The sequence below is a fragment of the Panthera pardus genome, unplaced genomic scaffold (genome assembly GCF_024362965.1).
Source record: "Panthera pardus isolate Hobbes unplaced genomic scaffold, ASM2436296v1 HiC_scaffold_4, whole genome shotgun sequence".
NCBI classification, from domain to species: domain Eukaryota; kingdom Metazoa; phylum Chordata; class Mammalia; order Carnivora; family Felidae; genus Panthera; species Panthera pardus.
The window spans coordinates 6,559,382-6,573,122 of record NW_026526969.1 but is presented as its reverse complement, the minus strand read 5'-3'; the positions used below and the strand labels follow the sequence as shown (position 1 = coordinate 6,573,122).

The 13,741-nt window shown below is 45.8% G+C and overlaps 1 protein-coding gene across 6 annotated transcripts in view; it reads left to right on the top strand.

The window, feature by feature from the left end:
- Positions 1-13,741, top strand: part of FKBP6 (FKBP prolyl isomerase family member 6 (inactive)) — a 69,213-nt gene that overhangs the window by 10,428 nt on the left and 45,044 nt on the right. For 4 of the 6 annotated variants that reach the window (XR_008419169.1, XM_019421661.2, XM_019421662.2 and 1 more), the window contains exons 6-8: positions 1,123-1,317; positions 1,445-1,554; positions 3,130-3,222. Coding sequence is in view for 5 of the 6 variants with exons in the window: in XM_019421661.2 (XP_019277206.2) it covers positions 1,123-1,317; positions 1,445-1,554; positions 3,130-3,220 (396 nt within the window). In the remaining variant the exon portion in view is untranslated. Of the gene's footprint in view, positions 1-1,122; positions 1,318-1,444; positions 1,555-3,129; positions 3,223-7,687; positions 9,137-13,741 lie in introns of those variants that run through there. The other 2 variants (XM_019421665.2, XM_019421664.2) reach the window with 2 other exon arrangements.

The following is a 13,741-nucleotide window of genomic DNA, read 5'->3' as shown; positions in this document are numbered from 1 at the left end:
TCTTTTTTATGTGTGTGATTTGTGCTTTGCATGTCATGTCTAAGAAACCATTATCCAAAGTCAGAAAGATTTATATCTGTTTTCTTCTAAGAGTCTTACAGTTTAATTCCTCCATTTAGGTGTATCATCCATTTTGTTAGCATTTGTATATGTGTGAAGTGGAAATCCAACCTCACTCTTTTGCATATCGACAACCAGTTGTCCCAGCACCATTTGGTGAAAAGACTACTCTTTCCTCGTTGAATGGGGCTGGTACCCTTGTTGAAAATCCATGGACTCTACACAAGTGTAGGTTTGTTTCTGGACTCTCAATCTACATTCTCCATTCTATTCTCTTGATCTGTGTGTGTCCAAACCACTCTGGCTTGCTTACTGTAGCTTTGTAATAAGCTTTGAAATTGAAAGTGTGAGTCTTCCATTTTTATTCTTGTTTTAAGTATTGTTTTGGCTACTTGACATCCCTTGAATTCCCATGCAAACTTTCAGATCAGCTTGACCATTTCTGCAAAGACTGTTGAAATTTTGGTAGTGGTTGCTTTGAATTTATGTATCAACCTTGGGAGTATTGCCTTCCTATTAAGTCTTATACAGGGAATGTATTTCCATTTAGGCCTTTAGTTTTTTCTTTAAAAAAATTTTTTTTAACGTTTATTTATTTTTGAGACCGAGAGAGACAAAGCATGAACAGGGGAGGGTCAGAGAGAGGGAGACACAGAATCTGAAACAGGCTCCAGGCTCTGAGCTGTCAGCACAGAGCCTGACGCGGGACTCAAACTCACGGACCACGAGATCATGACCTGAGCCGAAGTCGGCCGCTTAACTGACTGAGCCACCCAGGCGCCCCAGGCCTTTAGTTTTTTCAACAGTGTTTTGTAGTTTCCAATATACCGTTCTTGCATTTTAAATTTATCGTGACTTCATTTTGATGCTATTATAAATGGAGGTGTCGTCCTCATTTTTGGATGGTTTATTGTTGGAGTATAGACTTACAGCTAACTCTCCTGTGTTGATCTTGAACTCTTTTTTTTTTTTAGCTCTAATACATTTTTTTTCTGGATTCTTAGGGCTTTTAATAGCAAGATTACATACCTCCTCTTGACTACCTATTTTCCTTGTCCACAGGCCTTGCTGCTGCTTCACCGGCGATCAGCACCCCCTGAAGAGCAGCACCTGGTGGAAGCAGCCAAGCTTCTTGTCCTCCTTAACCTGTCCTTTACATACCTGAAGCTGGAGCGGCCTGCCACGGCCCTGCGTTATGGAGAACAGGCTCTGATCATTGACCGGAAGAATGCCAAGGCCCTCTTCCGGTGCGGACAGGTGTGTTGGAGGGCAGGGACTGGGGAACAAATGCCCAAGAAAAGGTAGTGGTGATGTTCAACTTGGGCCCTAGAAAAACACTGTCTTTCCTAACCGAGTGTGTTTTTAAAACTCCATCCTTTGACAGGCCTGTCTTATCATGACTGAGTATCAGAAGGCTCGAGATTTTCTAGTCCGAGCCCAGAAGGAACAGCCCTTCAATCATGACATCAATAACGAGCTGAAGAAACTGGCCAGGTGAGACCTCTGTTTGCGGGAGTGCGAACCAAAGAGAGAGAGAGATGAGCCTTGGGGCTGCGGTTCACGTCTGTCCACCTGGCGGAGGACTATTTGGCAATGTTGTGTGGAGCGTGTTACAAGGCAGTGCCCCCTAGAGCTGGCTTTAAGAAGTGCTAAACCAACAGCTCCCACTGAGGAGCCTGGGACAAACTTCAAAACTGCAAATCCGGATCCTATCCCATCTCCCTATTCCCCACCCCTTACCCCCAAAGTAAGCACTCTATAACAGGCGGGCCAGTGTAATTTTTTGAAAAGGTCTTGTTCGGGGCGCCTGGGTGGCTCAGTCGGTTAAGCGTCCGACTTCGGTTCAGGTCACGATCTCACGGTCCGTGAGTTCGAGCCCCGTGTCGGGCTCTGGGCTGACTGCTCAGAGCCTGGAGCCTGTTTCAGATTCTGTGTCTCCCTCTCTCTCTGACCCTCCCCCGTTCATGCTTTGTCTCTCTCTGTCTCAAAAATAAATAAATGTTAAAAAAAAAAAAAAAAAAGTCTTGTTCTTCAGATACTTTCCCCTACTTGCCACAACTGAAAACCACTGTTCTTAACAGACTGCAGAAATGTGTCTTGTAGATCCTGGTTTGACCTGCAGTGGATCTTTCAGGTCTAATTCATACCCAGAGGGTGATTTTTTGTTATCCAAGTAATACCAGTACCAGTCTTTCAGTAGTGTAGCTTTTTCTGATTACAGAAGTTACTTTCAAAGTTTTCTGCTTTGACTATATCAGCATATAAATAAGAGTTGTCCAGAATTCCATCACTTCCTAATCTGTCCAGTTTCTTAGGTATTATTTTTTTGTTCTTCTCTACTGGTAAGATTCTCTACTCCTGTTGACATTAAACATTTAATCTGGATTGCTAGTTGAAGCCCCTTAATGTTAAAAAAAAAAAAAAAAATCCTGTGTGCACCCCTTAACACTTGAATCCATTTGTTATATTTCAGACCTTTTAAGACTGTCCAGAAATCTCTTTTCTGATTGTTTTTAAACTGAAATATTTATTACGTAATTAGACTAAGTTCTACACCCAACATGGGACTTGAACTTACAACCCGGAGATCAGGAGTCACATGTTCTACTGACTGAGACAGCCAGGCGCCCCTCTTCTCTGGTTTTTAAAAGTATCCTGTCCCACCTAGGTGCCAAAAATAGTAAGTGTATCCTTTGAAGATACTTACAAGTCCGATGTAGAAATTTTGGAATCTGACCATTATTTAGCAAAGAAATCTCAAGATAAGTCAGAGGTCACCGAGTATGAGGCCATTTGGGAAGACTCAGCCTGGCAGCCCTTACAGTGGCTCCAGCCTTTAAGGCTGTCATCTTCTCAGATCGTGGGCTTCAGGCTGTCCATGTGCTTCTTAAACAGCCCTTCCCTGGGAGCCTCTCCTGGTTCCCCTACCCGTCCGGCTTCCATCGCCTCCAGATTCAGTTCAGGGCTTGCTGAATTTTCGATGTTTCTGGACCTGAGTGGAGTATTCTAGCCACCAGATGTCACCTCCTACAAAGACAGACTTTCTCTAATGTGTATTTTTGTCTCCAGCTATTACAGGGACTACACAGATAAAGAGAAAGAAATGTGTCACCGAATGTTCGCTGCTTATGATAATGGCTCTACAGTAGGAGAAAATTGAAGGTAATCAAAGGGCTGAAGCGTGCAAGGCTTCAGGATTTTGTCCAGTATATGGAAGGATGGTTGTTCTCCTCAGCCCACTAGTGAATAGTGGCTGTCTACAAGTGAGTATAGATGGGAGGGGTAGAAAGTTTCTGCGGGAAGCTAATGGCACAGTGACTGTGTAGAGTGCACATACCATGGGCGCCTTCTCATGAAGATGATCATGGTGAAGATTGGAAAGTTCCAGAGCTGGAGATTCAGTTTATAGGTGGAGGCGGTCTTAAGCCTTAAAATTAAAAACTTTTTCCATGTTTTATGTTAACCTTTCCCTCCCAGTAGCTCGGAACATGAAACTGTTGAGTATAGTCATTAATGTGATGGTTTATCTGGGCTTTGCGATGAAGAGTAATGCCTTTCTTAATCTGTTTTTTCCTGGAAGCCTCCAGCATCACTTTAGTGTAACACATTGTTAAGACAAAATCCAGATGTTGGGCAGTAGGGATGAGCTGTGACTCTTAAGTTCTGCTTACTGTCAGTTGGAGAGATTTGAAGGTGTTGGAACCACCAGGGATCACAACCTAACTTTCCTGCTGCAGCAGATGCCTTGTGATTTAGCAGGCACAGGGTTAAGGTTCCCCTGTGAGTTCATGAGATAATTCTCTAGTCTGGTTTACTATTACTTAAGAAAATTAATGGAAACAAAATCACCTGCCTTCAACACCTGCTTTGCTGGGTAGATAACTCAGCTCTCTTGAGAGAAGTTAAACAAGGAGCAACAAGAAAACAGCTGCCGAATGGGCTCATGGTAATAAATCTCTCCTTTGTTGCTACCTACATCTCTCTACAAAAGAGATTGGAGAGAAGAAGGCAGTGAAAAGGCCTATTCATCCCAGACATTTTCGCAAGTGATCTAAAAGCTGTTGTTCTCTGCCCTGTCAAAAACAACCAGTCGGTATCAGAAGTAAATGTTGCCTTTATCACAAGCTCTGACCCAGTGACCCTGGCCTTTGGGTCTTTCGGGGACATTGAAGTATTAGTGGGTTTTCTGAACTGAGACGCGAGCCAGAATACTTCTCCTATTTGGCTACTGTTAATGTCCAGCAGGAAGAGAGGTTTGCTGGCTTTTTGCCAGACGTTTTGGACTGTCGTGTCATCTGGCATGTCCTACCATTTAGTGGAGACCCAGTTCTTCCAGGGTCTGTCCTGGAAACAGATCTTGGAAAATCCAGCAGGGCAGCTCCTCATCGTTGTCTCTAACCCCCCAGCTTTCTCCGTCTCGAAGGTGTTTTGGACCTGATGAGTTTTTAGATGGTTTCCCAGATATTCCTAAGTTTTGGGTGTTTTGTCATATTAGGAATGACTGTGTTTGAGTCTAAAATGGCCATTATTGGGAGGCCTGGGTGGCTCAGTCAGTTAGGCATCGGACTTCAGCTCAGGTCACGATGTCACAGTTCGTGGGTTCGAGCCCCGTGTAGGGCTCTGTGCTGACAGCTCAGGGCCTAGAGCCTGCAAAATGGCTATTCTTGTCTTACTGCCACTACTGTTAGGTCTTCAGTGTTCTATCACTTAACAAGTTTTAAGATTCTTTCGACAACCTAGTTTTGACACAATTGGTTCTTGTTTTCCAAGATGTTAAATACTAGTGATCTGTCTGCATCTTGTCTTACAAGATGTTGGTCCTCCTGGTGGAATAAGTGTTCTCTTAATTTACAGTCTCAAAGTTTCCGCTTATAACAGACTACATTTTTGGAGATCAGAGACCGTGTGTTTTCTGTCTTTGTATTTTCTAGTGTCTGGAAGCTTGCCCAGCACATAATTGGCACTCAGTAAATGTTGGTCGGATCAAGTGTAAAATAGCCGAAATGCTAAACCAGCCTTTTTGAAACCATATCCTCCAAGCTGGCTCTTGTATTGGCTGTCAGGACCCTCATTATTGCCAGTGACAGAAACCTGTCTTCAACGAGCATCAGCTAAAAAAGAGATTTGCTGAAGGGATTTGGGCACTCACAGAATCCGAGTTGAACAGCCAGTACTTGAGCAGGTGGACACCTGCGGTTCTGAAGGCCTCAACAACTTTGTCTCCTCTGCTTCATGCTCTCCTACTGTAGAGTGCCCAAGTGTCCTTTCGCAGCCTTTCTATTTGAGAGCGGGCTCTTCCCTACCCCCACACCTTCCTCTTCTTCCTGTACCAGCCAGGGCTCCAGCTTGCAAACTCCTGAAGCAGGACTCTGGCCTGTTACCGTGTGTTGAGTCCCATGAGTGGCTCCCTTCTTAGCGCTGCATAGTAGGGCGGGGGAGCAATGACTGAAGGAAGAAAGCCACTTGTCTCAGAACACAAAGGGGAGGAAGAGGAGGGGCAGATTCGAGGGAAGATGCCCATCGAGGGCATTTAGCTGTTGCAGCTCTCACTGTTCTGCGGAGTGTGACTTCTGTCTCACTCTAGCGGAGGCAGCGGGTTGAACGAGGCATCTCTTTGCGGCTGCTGCTCAGCTGGCATCTCCACGGTGCGAAGGAGCAGACACGGCATTGCCATTGCGGCACCCTTTTTCCTCTGGGTGGATCTCCAGAGGGTATGTCCACCACACACGTACTTCTGGATGGGCGTATTCTTGGGGTGATCTAAGAGGTCAAGATGGAAGTCAGCCTTTCGACTCCTGCACTTTGGAAGGCCTGAAGGTTTATAGCAAACCCCGAGCTGGTGTACGATAAGCTGTTTTGAAGCTGCAAACAAACCTGTGGTTTGCAGTGCAGTGGATGCAGTGTTCCTGCACGTGTACTTAACGGTGTTCAGACTTTGACAACTAGACGTTTCCTAGCTACCTACTTGGTGGAGACCTCCCATAGCTCCCTCCCGAGTACTAGTGGTTTCACCGGGGCCACCAGAGGGCTTTCATAACAGGTGCCCACCTAGTTGGAAACACTTGGGGTAGTGTTCTAACCTTTTTCCTAGTTCTGTTTCTGTGGCTTGTGTTGCTCTCTTCAGTTAGAGCTTGAGTGTGTCCTTCTTGTCCTGACACGCTAGCAGCATCTGAGACCATTGCCGTACTTCTATCGTGTCTGGAAAAGAGATATAAAGTGAGCACCGTAGCTATTTTCAGCTGAAATGGTTGACCTAAAATAGGTGAATTCAGGGGTGCCTGGGTGGCTCAGTGGTGTGTTCAATTCCTTACTTCGGCCCAGGTCATGATCGCAGGGTCACGGGATCGGACCCAGCGTAAGATTCAACACAGAGCACCGCCCAGATTCCCTCCCTCCCTCTATCTCTGCCCCTCCCCCCTCCCTTGTGCTCTGTCTCTCTCAAAATAAATATTGTTTAAAAAATAGGTGAATTTAGGGACAGTATCACCTATGCTCCCTTTGTGTGATAAGAATATTACTAACTGAAAACCCAATGTAGTGTGTGTGTGTGTTTTTAAGAGCTTTTGTTTTCCCTATAATTTATAAATGCCTTGGTTTTTGTTTGTTGAACTGTTTGCCTTTATCCTTACCTCTTTAAAACTCTGGTACCAGGGGTGCCTGGTCAGTTAACTTAGTCAGTTAAGTGTCTGACTCTTGATTTTTGGCTCATGTCGTGATCTCATGGTTTGTGAGTTCGAGCCTCTCATTGGGCTGTGTGCTGAGAGCGCAGAGCCTGCTTGGGATTCTCTCTTTGACCCTCCCCCACTTGTGCATGTGTTCCCTCTCAAAAAATAAACTTTAAAAATCCTACATATTAAAATTCTGTGATACCATTTAGTCTAGGACTTCCCTTTCTTCTCAGGGACCTCCCTCTTAGAAATCGCCCATTTTGTGTACCAGTCCGTTGAGAATGTTCCATAGGCCTGATGCATAACTGCCATTCTGGGATTTCTTTTATCTGCTGGGCTGAATCCACTATTTACTGGCTCTCTTTTCTTGGTTTACTTCCTTGTGTGGCTATTCTCAAATAACATCCAAAAATTGGGTGTATAATAGATAAATTTTTCCACTCCTCCTGTGTCCAGTTCACACTTGGTTACACACTTTATAGCTTGGTATAGATTTTAGAACGAAAAGAATCCCCTCCCTAGTTAGAACCTATCCCCCATTTCAAAGCTCCCTTCCTCATGAGAAATGAGCCCCCTATTAGGACTTGCCTCCCACAGTAACTATCCCCCCACCCCCCCCAGACCCCGCTTACAAGATCTCCACTCCAAGACTGTGCATCCCTCCTGCCTTAGCCCTCACAGCTTTCCCCTCAGGCACCTCCACCCCCAATGCCACTCCTGTCAGTAGTCCTGCCCCTTCTCAGAGCTCCTCCTCCTCAACTCCAGATGCTGGTAAAAATGTATCTCTTTATTTTTAACTCCTCTAAAATTTCAGTGTGTGTCCAGGTACCCCCAGATGCTCAAGTCCTTCACATAGGTACCTTAATTCTAGAGGTTCATGCTCTTGAGAGCTAAGAAATTCTTCTATATTTCCTTAATGACATTCCCCCTCCTTCTTTTTCCCTCTCTTCTTGTTCTAGGACTCCTGTTGGTTGGATGTTAGACTTTCTGCAGGGACCTTCTATATCCTTTATGTTTCTTTACATTTTTTAAAATACTTATTTTTGAGAGAGAGTACAAGCAGGGGAGGGGCAGAGAGAGAAAGAGACACGGAGACACAGAATCTGAAGCAGGCTCCACACCCTGAGCTATGAGCACAGAACCCAGTGAGGGACCATGGAACTCCCAAGCCACGAGGTCATGACCTGAGCCCAAGTCAGACGTTTAACTGACTGAGCCACCCATAAACCTTTACGTTTCTGTAAAATTGTCTCTCTTAACTCCCTCACTGCCCTGCCTCCTGCCAGGAAACATACCTCATTTCCAACTCTCTCCTGTTGGCTTTTTTTCATTTCAGCAAATATTTGAAACCACGAGATCTTTTCAGATTTCCCTCTTTTATAGTTTCCCTCTCTCTCTCTCCACCTTCGTATGATGAAATATCTCAAACTTAGACAAGTAGAATAATAGGATTTCCCCCATGTATTCAGCATTCAGGTTTAATAGTATCAACATAGAACCAGTGTTTCCATCTGTGACCCCCCCATTTCTTCCCCACCCCTAGCACTGTTGGGGTAATTTGAAGTGGATCCTAATAATACTGTCATTTCATCCACAAGGATTTCCCATTTCCTTACGTACCTCTAAAAGATAAGGACCATTCTTGCACATTTTGTTTTGTACTCTGAGATGTTTATTTTTCTGCTTACTTGCTTTCATCTTTCTCTTTTCCATGCTTCATGTTGCAGACTTTCCACAGTTGTTTTTTGGTTGCCTGTTCACACTTTAGAACGTAGCAATAGAAAAATTGATCAGGAGTTTTGTTAGGGGAGCCTGGCTAGCTCAGTCAGTTAAGTGTCAGACTCATGTTTTCAGCTCAGGTCATCTCATGGTTTGTGAGTTTGAGCCCCGCGTCGGGCTCTGTGCTGATGCACGGAGCCTGCTTGGGATTTTCTCTCTCCTTCTCTCTCTGCCCCTCCTCCACTCATGTTGTCTCTCTCTCTCAAGATAAATAAATAAACTTAAAATAAAAAACTTCTGTATACCTGGGCAGGATATCCACTCACTTACTCTTAAGGCTGAGCAGGTGAGAACCAATCAAAATGCTTTGAGATCCTTAAATACCAGAAGGAAGGGGATTTGCACTGGGCCCCAGCTCTTAACAATAGTTTCCCCCAAAATTTTTTCCTCAGGTGGATTTTTCTGGCTGAAACAGTGGACACAAGTGCTGCATTATCTCAACTGTACATCTCCAATTTCTAGTGAAGTTGAGCGGCTTTTTGTGTTTTTAATTGGCTCTCTCTACTGTTAAAGCAACTTGCCTCTTGATCTCCTTTGCCTGCTCTCGTTTTGGGTCTTTATAGTTGATTTGTAAAAACCCTTTTTTATGTGAAGGATGTTAATTAAATGTTATGTAACTTGAAATATTCTCCAGGCTGTTTTGCCTATTGATATAGTTACACATGTCACTGTTTCTGTATGGCTTTTGGAATTCACGTTATGCTTCTGTCTGACCTACGGGAGTAAGGCCGAGCTCCGTAATGAGCTAGCAGGAGTGCCCCAAGTGAAGGGTTTTCAACAGTTCTTCCTGGAGTCTGAGCACTATTGTAGGTCTGTTCTCAAACCCATTCATCTTTCCGACATTCCTGAGGGAGAAATGATTGTTTCCACTTTACAGATTGGGAAAGGCATGAAGCTCAAAGAATTAGACCCTTTCCCTGTGGAGGTCTTTGTGCTTATGAATAAACAACTCTGACCATTTTCATTGGATTTGAAATCTAAACCCCAGATGATATCTGAAGCTTTAAATATATTCAGCAGCTCTCTTCAGTTGGAGTGTTACCACCAGGTGCCCATGGATTTTTCTCCCTCACTTAGATGTTTAAGAATTTCTTCCTTTTTTTTTCCTGCTTTCCACACTTAAGCTGAAGCCTTTGAGCTGTAGAATTAAGAGGATTGAGCCATGTTGTGTGGCCAGCCTCAGGGAAAGAGTATCTTAACAGACTTTAAAAAAAAAAAAAAGAATGTTTTCTGGGAAGCCAGAGCAGCTCCCAGGAGGCTCAGGTGGAAATAAAGGCCATGCTGCAGAGAATACATTCCTGTTCGCTGAAATTCTGAGATTTCGTCCTGCTTCAGAGAGTTGGCCTGAAGTGAGCACTAAAGCAGCAGGCCCCACAGAGCTTGGTGCCACCACAGAAGCTAGAGATGTCCTCTGGGGTCAGGGGTTCCCTCGTTCCAAAATAGCCTTCCTGTGTCCGGCCGGGCTAGTCCGTTGCCAGGAAACCCTAGGAGCAAATCATCTTTTCCCCATATCCAGTATGTGACTGGATCTAGATGGGGAATCTCTTTGATCCCCCTCTTCCCAAAGAGATTAAGAAGAAACTCACAAATCGACGCTTGAGTCTATAAGGATGTTTCATGCCTCCAGTTAGACTCGTCTGAGTCCTGAACAAATAACTCATTTAAAGGTATTTTTGTAATTTTATATATTATTATTCTGACTTTATTCCTCTGAGTCTCCACTTTTTTTTTTTTTTTCCTCTGAATCTCCAACTTTTTTTTTTCTCTCCTCAAAATGTAGTTGTATTTTCCCCAGGGTAACTGGGCCAGGCAGGCGCTCCCTTGTTGTCAGATGAGGGCCCTGTCGGTTTTTCAGGCAAACTGTTAGACACAGTCCCTTGATCTTTTGAATATCTGTGAAATGCCTTTTCTCCCAGCTCAGGAGGTATCACTGAAGTCATCCCTTTGTTGTGTGACTATAAATAACTCCACTCAGGTTGGCACCTTTTCATTCTACCCCTGCCTGGGAAAGCATTTCCCCTGGCAGAGTTTCTTTGGCCCCTTCACTCCTCTTCACATCCTCTCTTGGCACCTGTGATGGGCCTGAAACCTGCTTCCTCCTAAGGTTTACTTCAGTCCATTCTGTGCCCTCTGTGCATGAGGTATCAGTGAGGGCTACTTAATTAAATTGCAGGAGATCACTAGGTTCCTTTTTCTAATTTTCAAAATCTGCAATCGTGGAAGTGCCCTTTACCATTCACTGCAGGGTTGATAAATGGGAAATTGGGCTTCTCCGTCTTCACTCCCTTGCTGTGACTGTAGCAAAGTCCTCGAACCCCTCTGGGCTTTGATCGCATCATGTGTAGGATGAAGTGATCGGATCTGTAGGGTCACTGTGTATTTCCTGAGGTTCTGTCCGATGTTGGCTTAGTCCGTTTTAATTTCTTGGGTTCCTAACCCGGTTCATAAACCCTGCCTCCAGGCGTATGTAATCCCAGACACCGATCTAGGTGAACAAGGGTACAGGCGCACATAATGAACGGAGAGAGGCTAAGCAATAAGGAATGAACATCAAGTGTCTTAGTGTCTTGGGACACCTGAGGGAGAAGACAGTCTTAGCTGGTTTTCCTGGCTGCCCTCCTCAGGGTTTTGCAGAGAAGCTAGAAACATGGGGGTGAAGCCGAGAGGAACTGGGATGAGCCCCAAAGTTTCAAGAATCCAGTGAACGGTTTTCAAATCTAATAGACAAAGGGAGGGAGCTGTGAGCAAAAATCACCTCTAGCACAGAGGACACAGTCTGCCCTGTTGTGACCACACCCACCACGGTCATTTTCACAGTCGGAACCAGAAAGGCTGTGAGAGACAGATGCGGGCATTTTCTCTACAATTCTTGTTGGCATCCTGATCTATCATAGGGCTTGTTTGTCGTTTTCTTTTCTGGGGCAGGGGGTAGGTAAGTTTATTGTGATATCCATGAAGATAGAGCAAATTCCTCTGTACTCCTATTGCCACTAGAACAAATGGCCCGTAGAGGCTGCTTGCATTCCTTGGCTAGTGGCCCCTTTCTTCATCTTCAAAGCCGTCAGCATAGCGTCTTCAGTCTCCCCCTGCCATGAATCTCTCTCTCTCTCTCTATCCTTCCCTCCTCTCTTCTTCTGTCCTGTTCTCTTCTCTTTTTCTGACCCTCCTGCCTCTTCCTGCCTCCTCCTTGCAAGGAAGGATCCTTCTGAATGTGCTGGGCCCACCCAAGTAATCCAGGTTAATCTCCCATCTCAAGATCCTTAATTTAATGGTCAAGTTCTCCTTGCCACTCTAATGGTAGCATACATACATAGTGTGAGGTTCCAGATGTTAAGACATGGACGTCTTTGGGGGATGCATTTATAACAACAACTGCTGGGAAACCACACATCTCTTTAAGATAACTCACAATCCTACATCCTAAATGTTCTGCACTTAATCCTTGTATCCCAAATAAGGTCACCGTAACAGCCTTCCTTGGAATCTTTCCTCTCTCGTAGTAATCCCTTCTGGTGGCTGGGGGAATAATGGAGATCAGGGGGAAACCCTGGGACCAGGAGACTGCCACAGCCAACCTCACAGCTAGCAGATGGGGGCCTGAATGCAGATACGGGGTGAGTGGAGAGAGAAGAAATTCAGGGACTGCTTTTGGTGGCAAGAATCACAGTTTGGTATTGCAGCAGGGGAAGGAATCAAGAATGATCCCCAGATTTCCAGCTCCAATAACTGGGTCCATGGAGGGGTTAGCAACTGAAGGAGTTTTAAGATGGGGATCTTTTGTCTGCGGCTTGAGGAATTTGAGGTGACTACAGGACATGTAGGTGGGGGTGGCTAGCAGACAGCTGGAGGGCTGGAGAGCAGGTGGCAGCCACAAGTATCTGCAGGGCAGTATGCCCAGGAATGGGAATGAGGTCACCCAGGAGGAGGGGTAGAAAGAGGAAGGAAGGCCAAGGTTGGACCCCGGAGTACCAGCTTTGAGCTGACAAAAGAGGACAGAAAGCAGGAGGAGAACGAGCCACTGTGAAAACAGCAAAGTAGAACAGGAGGTTTAGTCAGGAGTCAATGGTGGGCATCATGGCATCCACAAACCCCTGAATAGCTGTGTGTATCCCCAGAATCCATGCCTGCCATCACTTCTCAGAGGGGCCTCTGACTCCAGAAAAGGTGCAGACCGACTAGGGGCTCAGATTTCAAAGAGTAACCAGCAGGGTCAAATCTAGCAGCACAGAGGACTCAAAAGACCAGGACTGAAAAATGTTCATTGGATTTGCCAGTGGCAACTTACGGTGACCCGGGCAGCAGTGGAGAAGCGGGAACAAAGGGCAAGAGCACCGTGGGTGTGGAGTGAGCGGGAGCAAGAGGGTAGAGTGTGAGCACAGCTTCCAGAGCTTCTGGTTCCACAGGGCAGTAGGGCCCGAGAATTCAGGGTTCTAACATTCCCAGGTCATGTGGATGCAGCTGGTCTGTGGTCCATGGCAGCGCAGGCCTTTTCTCCAGACCTTTTTGTGTGAGGAGACGGGTTGGATGGTACTAGAAACCTCACATGCTAAATGATATAAACCTTATTTTGAAACAAAGGTAGCAGTTGGGTGGCACTTTTTACCCCTTGGACCACATGCCCTGCTGCTTCCACCTTTGCACCGTGGAGGTTGATGGCCATAAGCTCTGACAGTTGTCATCGGAAGTGCAGCAGGGCTATGCTGTGGGTCCTGGCCATCTCCACTGGACTGGGGCATGCTTGGTTCAGCTTAGCCTAGAAAGGGTGGGCTTGGAGGGACCACTCAGAGCTTGAAAGGGTTCCCAGCGGCAGGGAACACCACTGTATGGCCCCTGACTCAGGCGGGCACTAAGAAGTCGAGGAATGTGGCCCAGGGAAGGGGCAGATTGCTGAGCTGGAGGACCACCAGGGAGGCCAAGAGGCCAGCAATAGTAGGAGTCAGCATGGAGCCACAGAAGCAGGGGCAGTCGAAGGAGGGCCCAGCAGCGAGTGTCTGCTTTGAACAGCTGCCTGGCAGGGTGGCAGGAGCAGGAGTGGCAGATTGGAGGACCTTATAGGCCAGATCAGCACGTCACAAGAGTGTGAATGAGTTCTGGCTCCTTCTAAAATAATTCTCCCCACCATGGAATTACTTGAGATACCCAGGCTAGGTTCTTCCGATGGGCTGAGTAATGCTTTTGGAGAAAGAGAACCAGTTAAACAGCTTCCAGGAGGAGCTGTGAGTCTTCACCTTTAC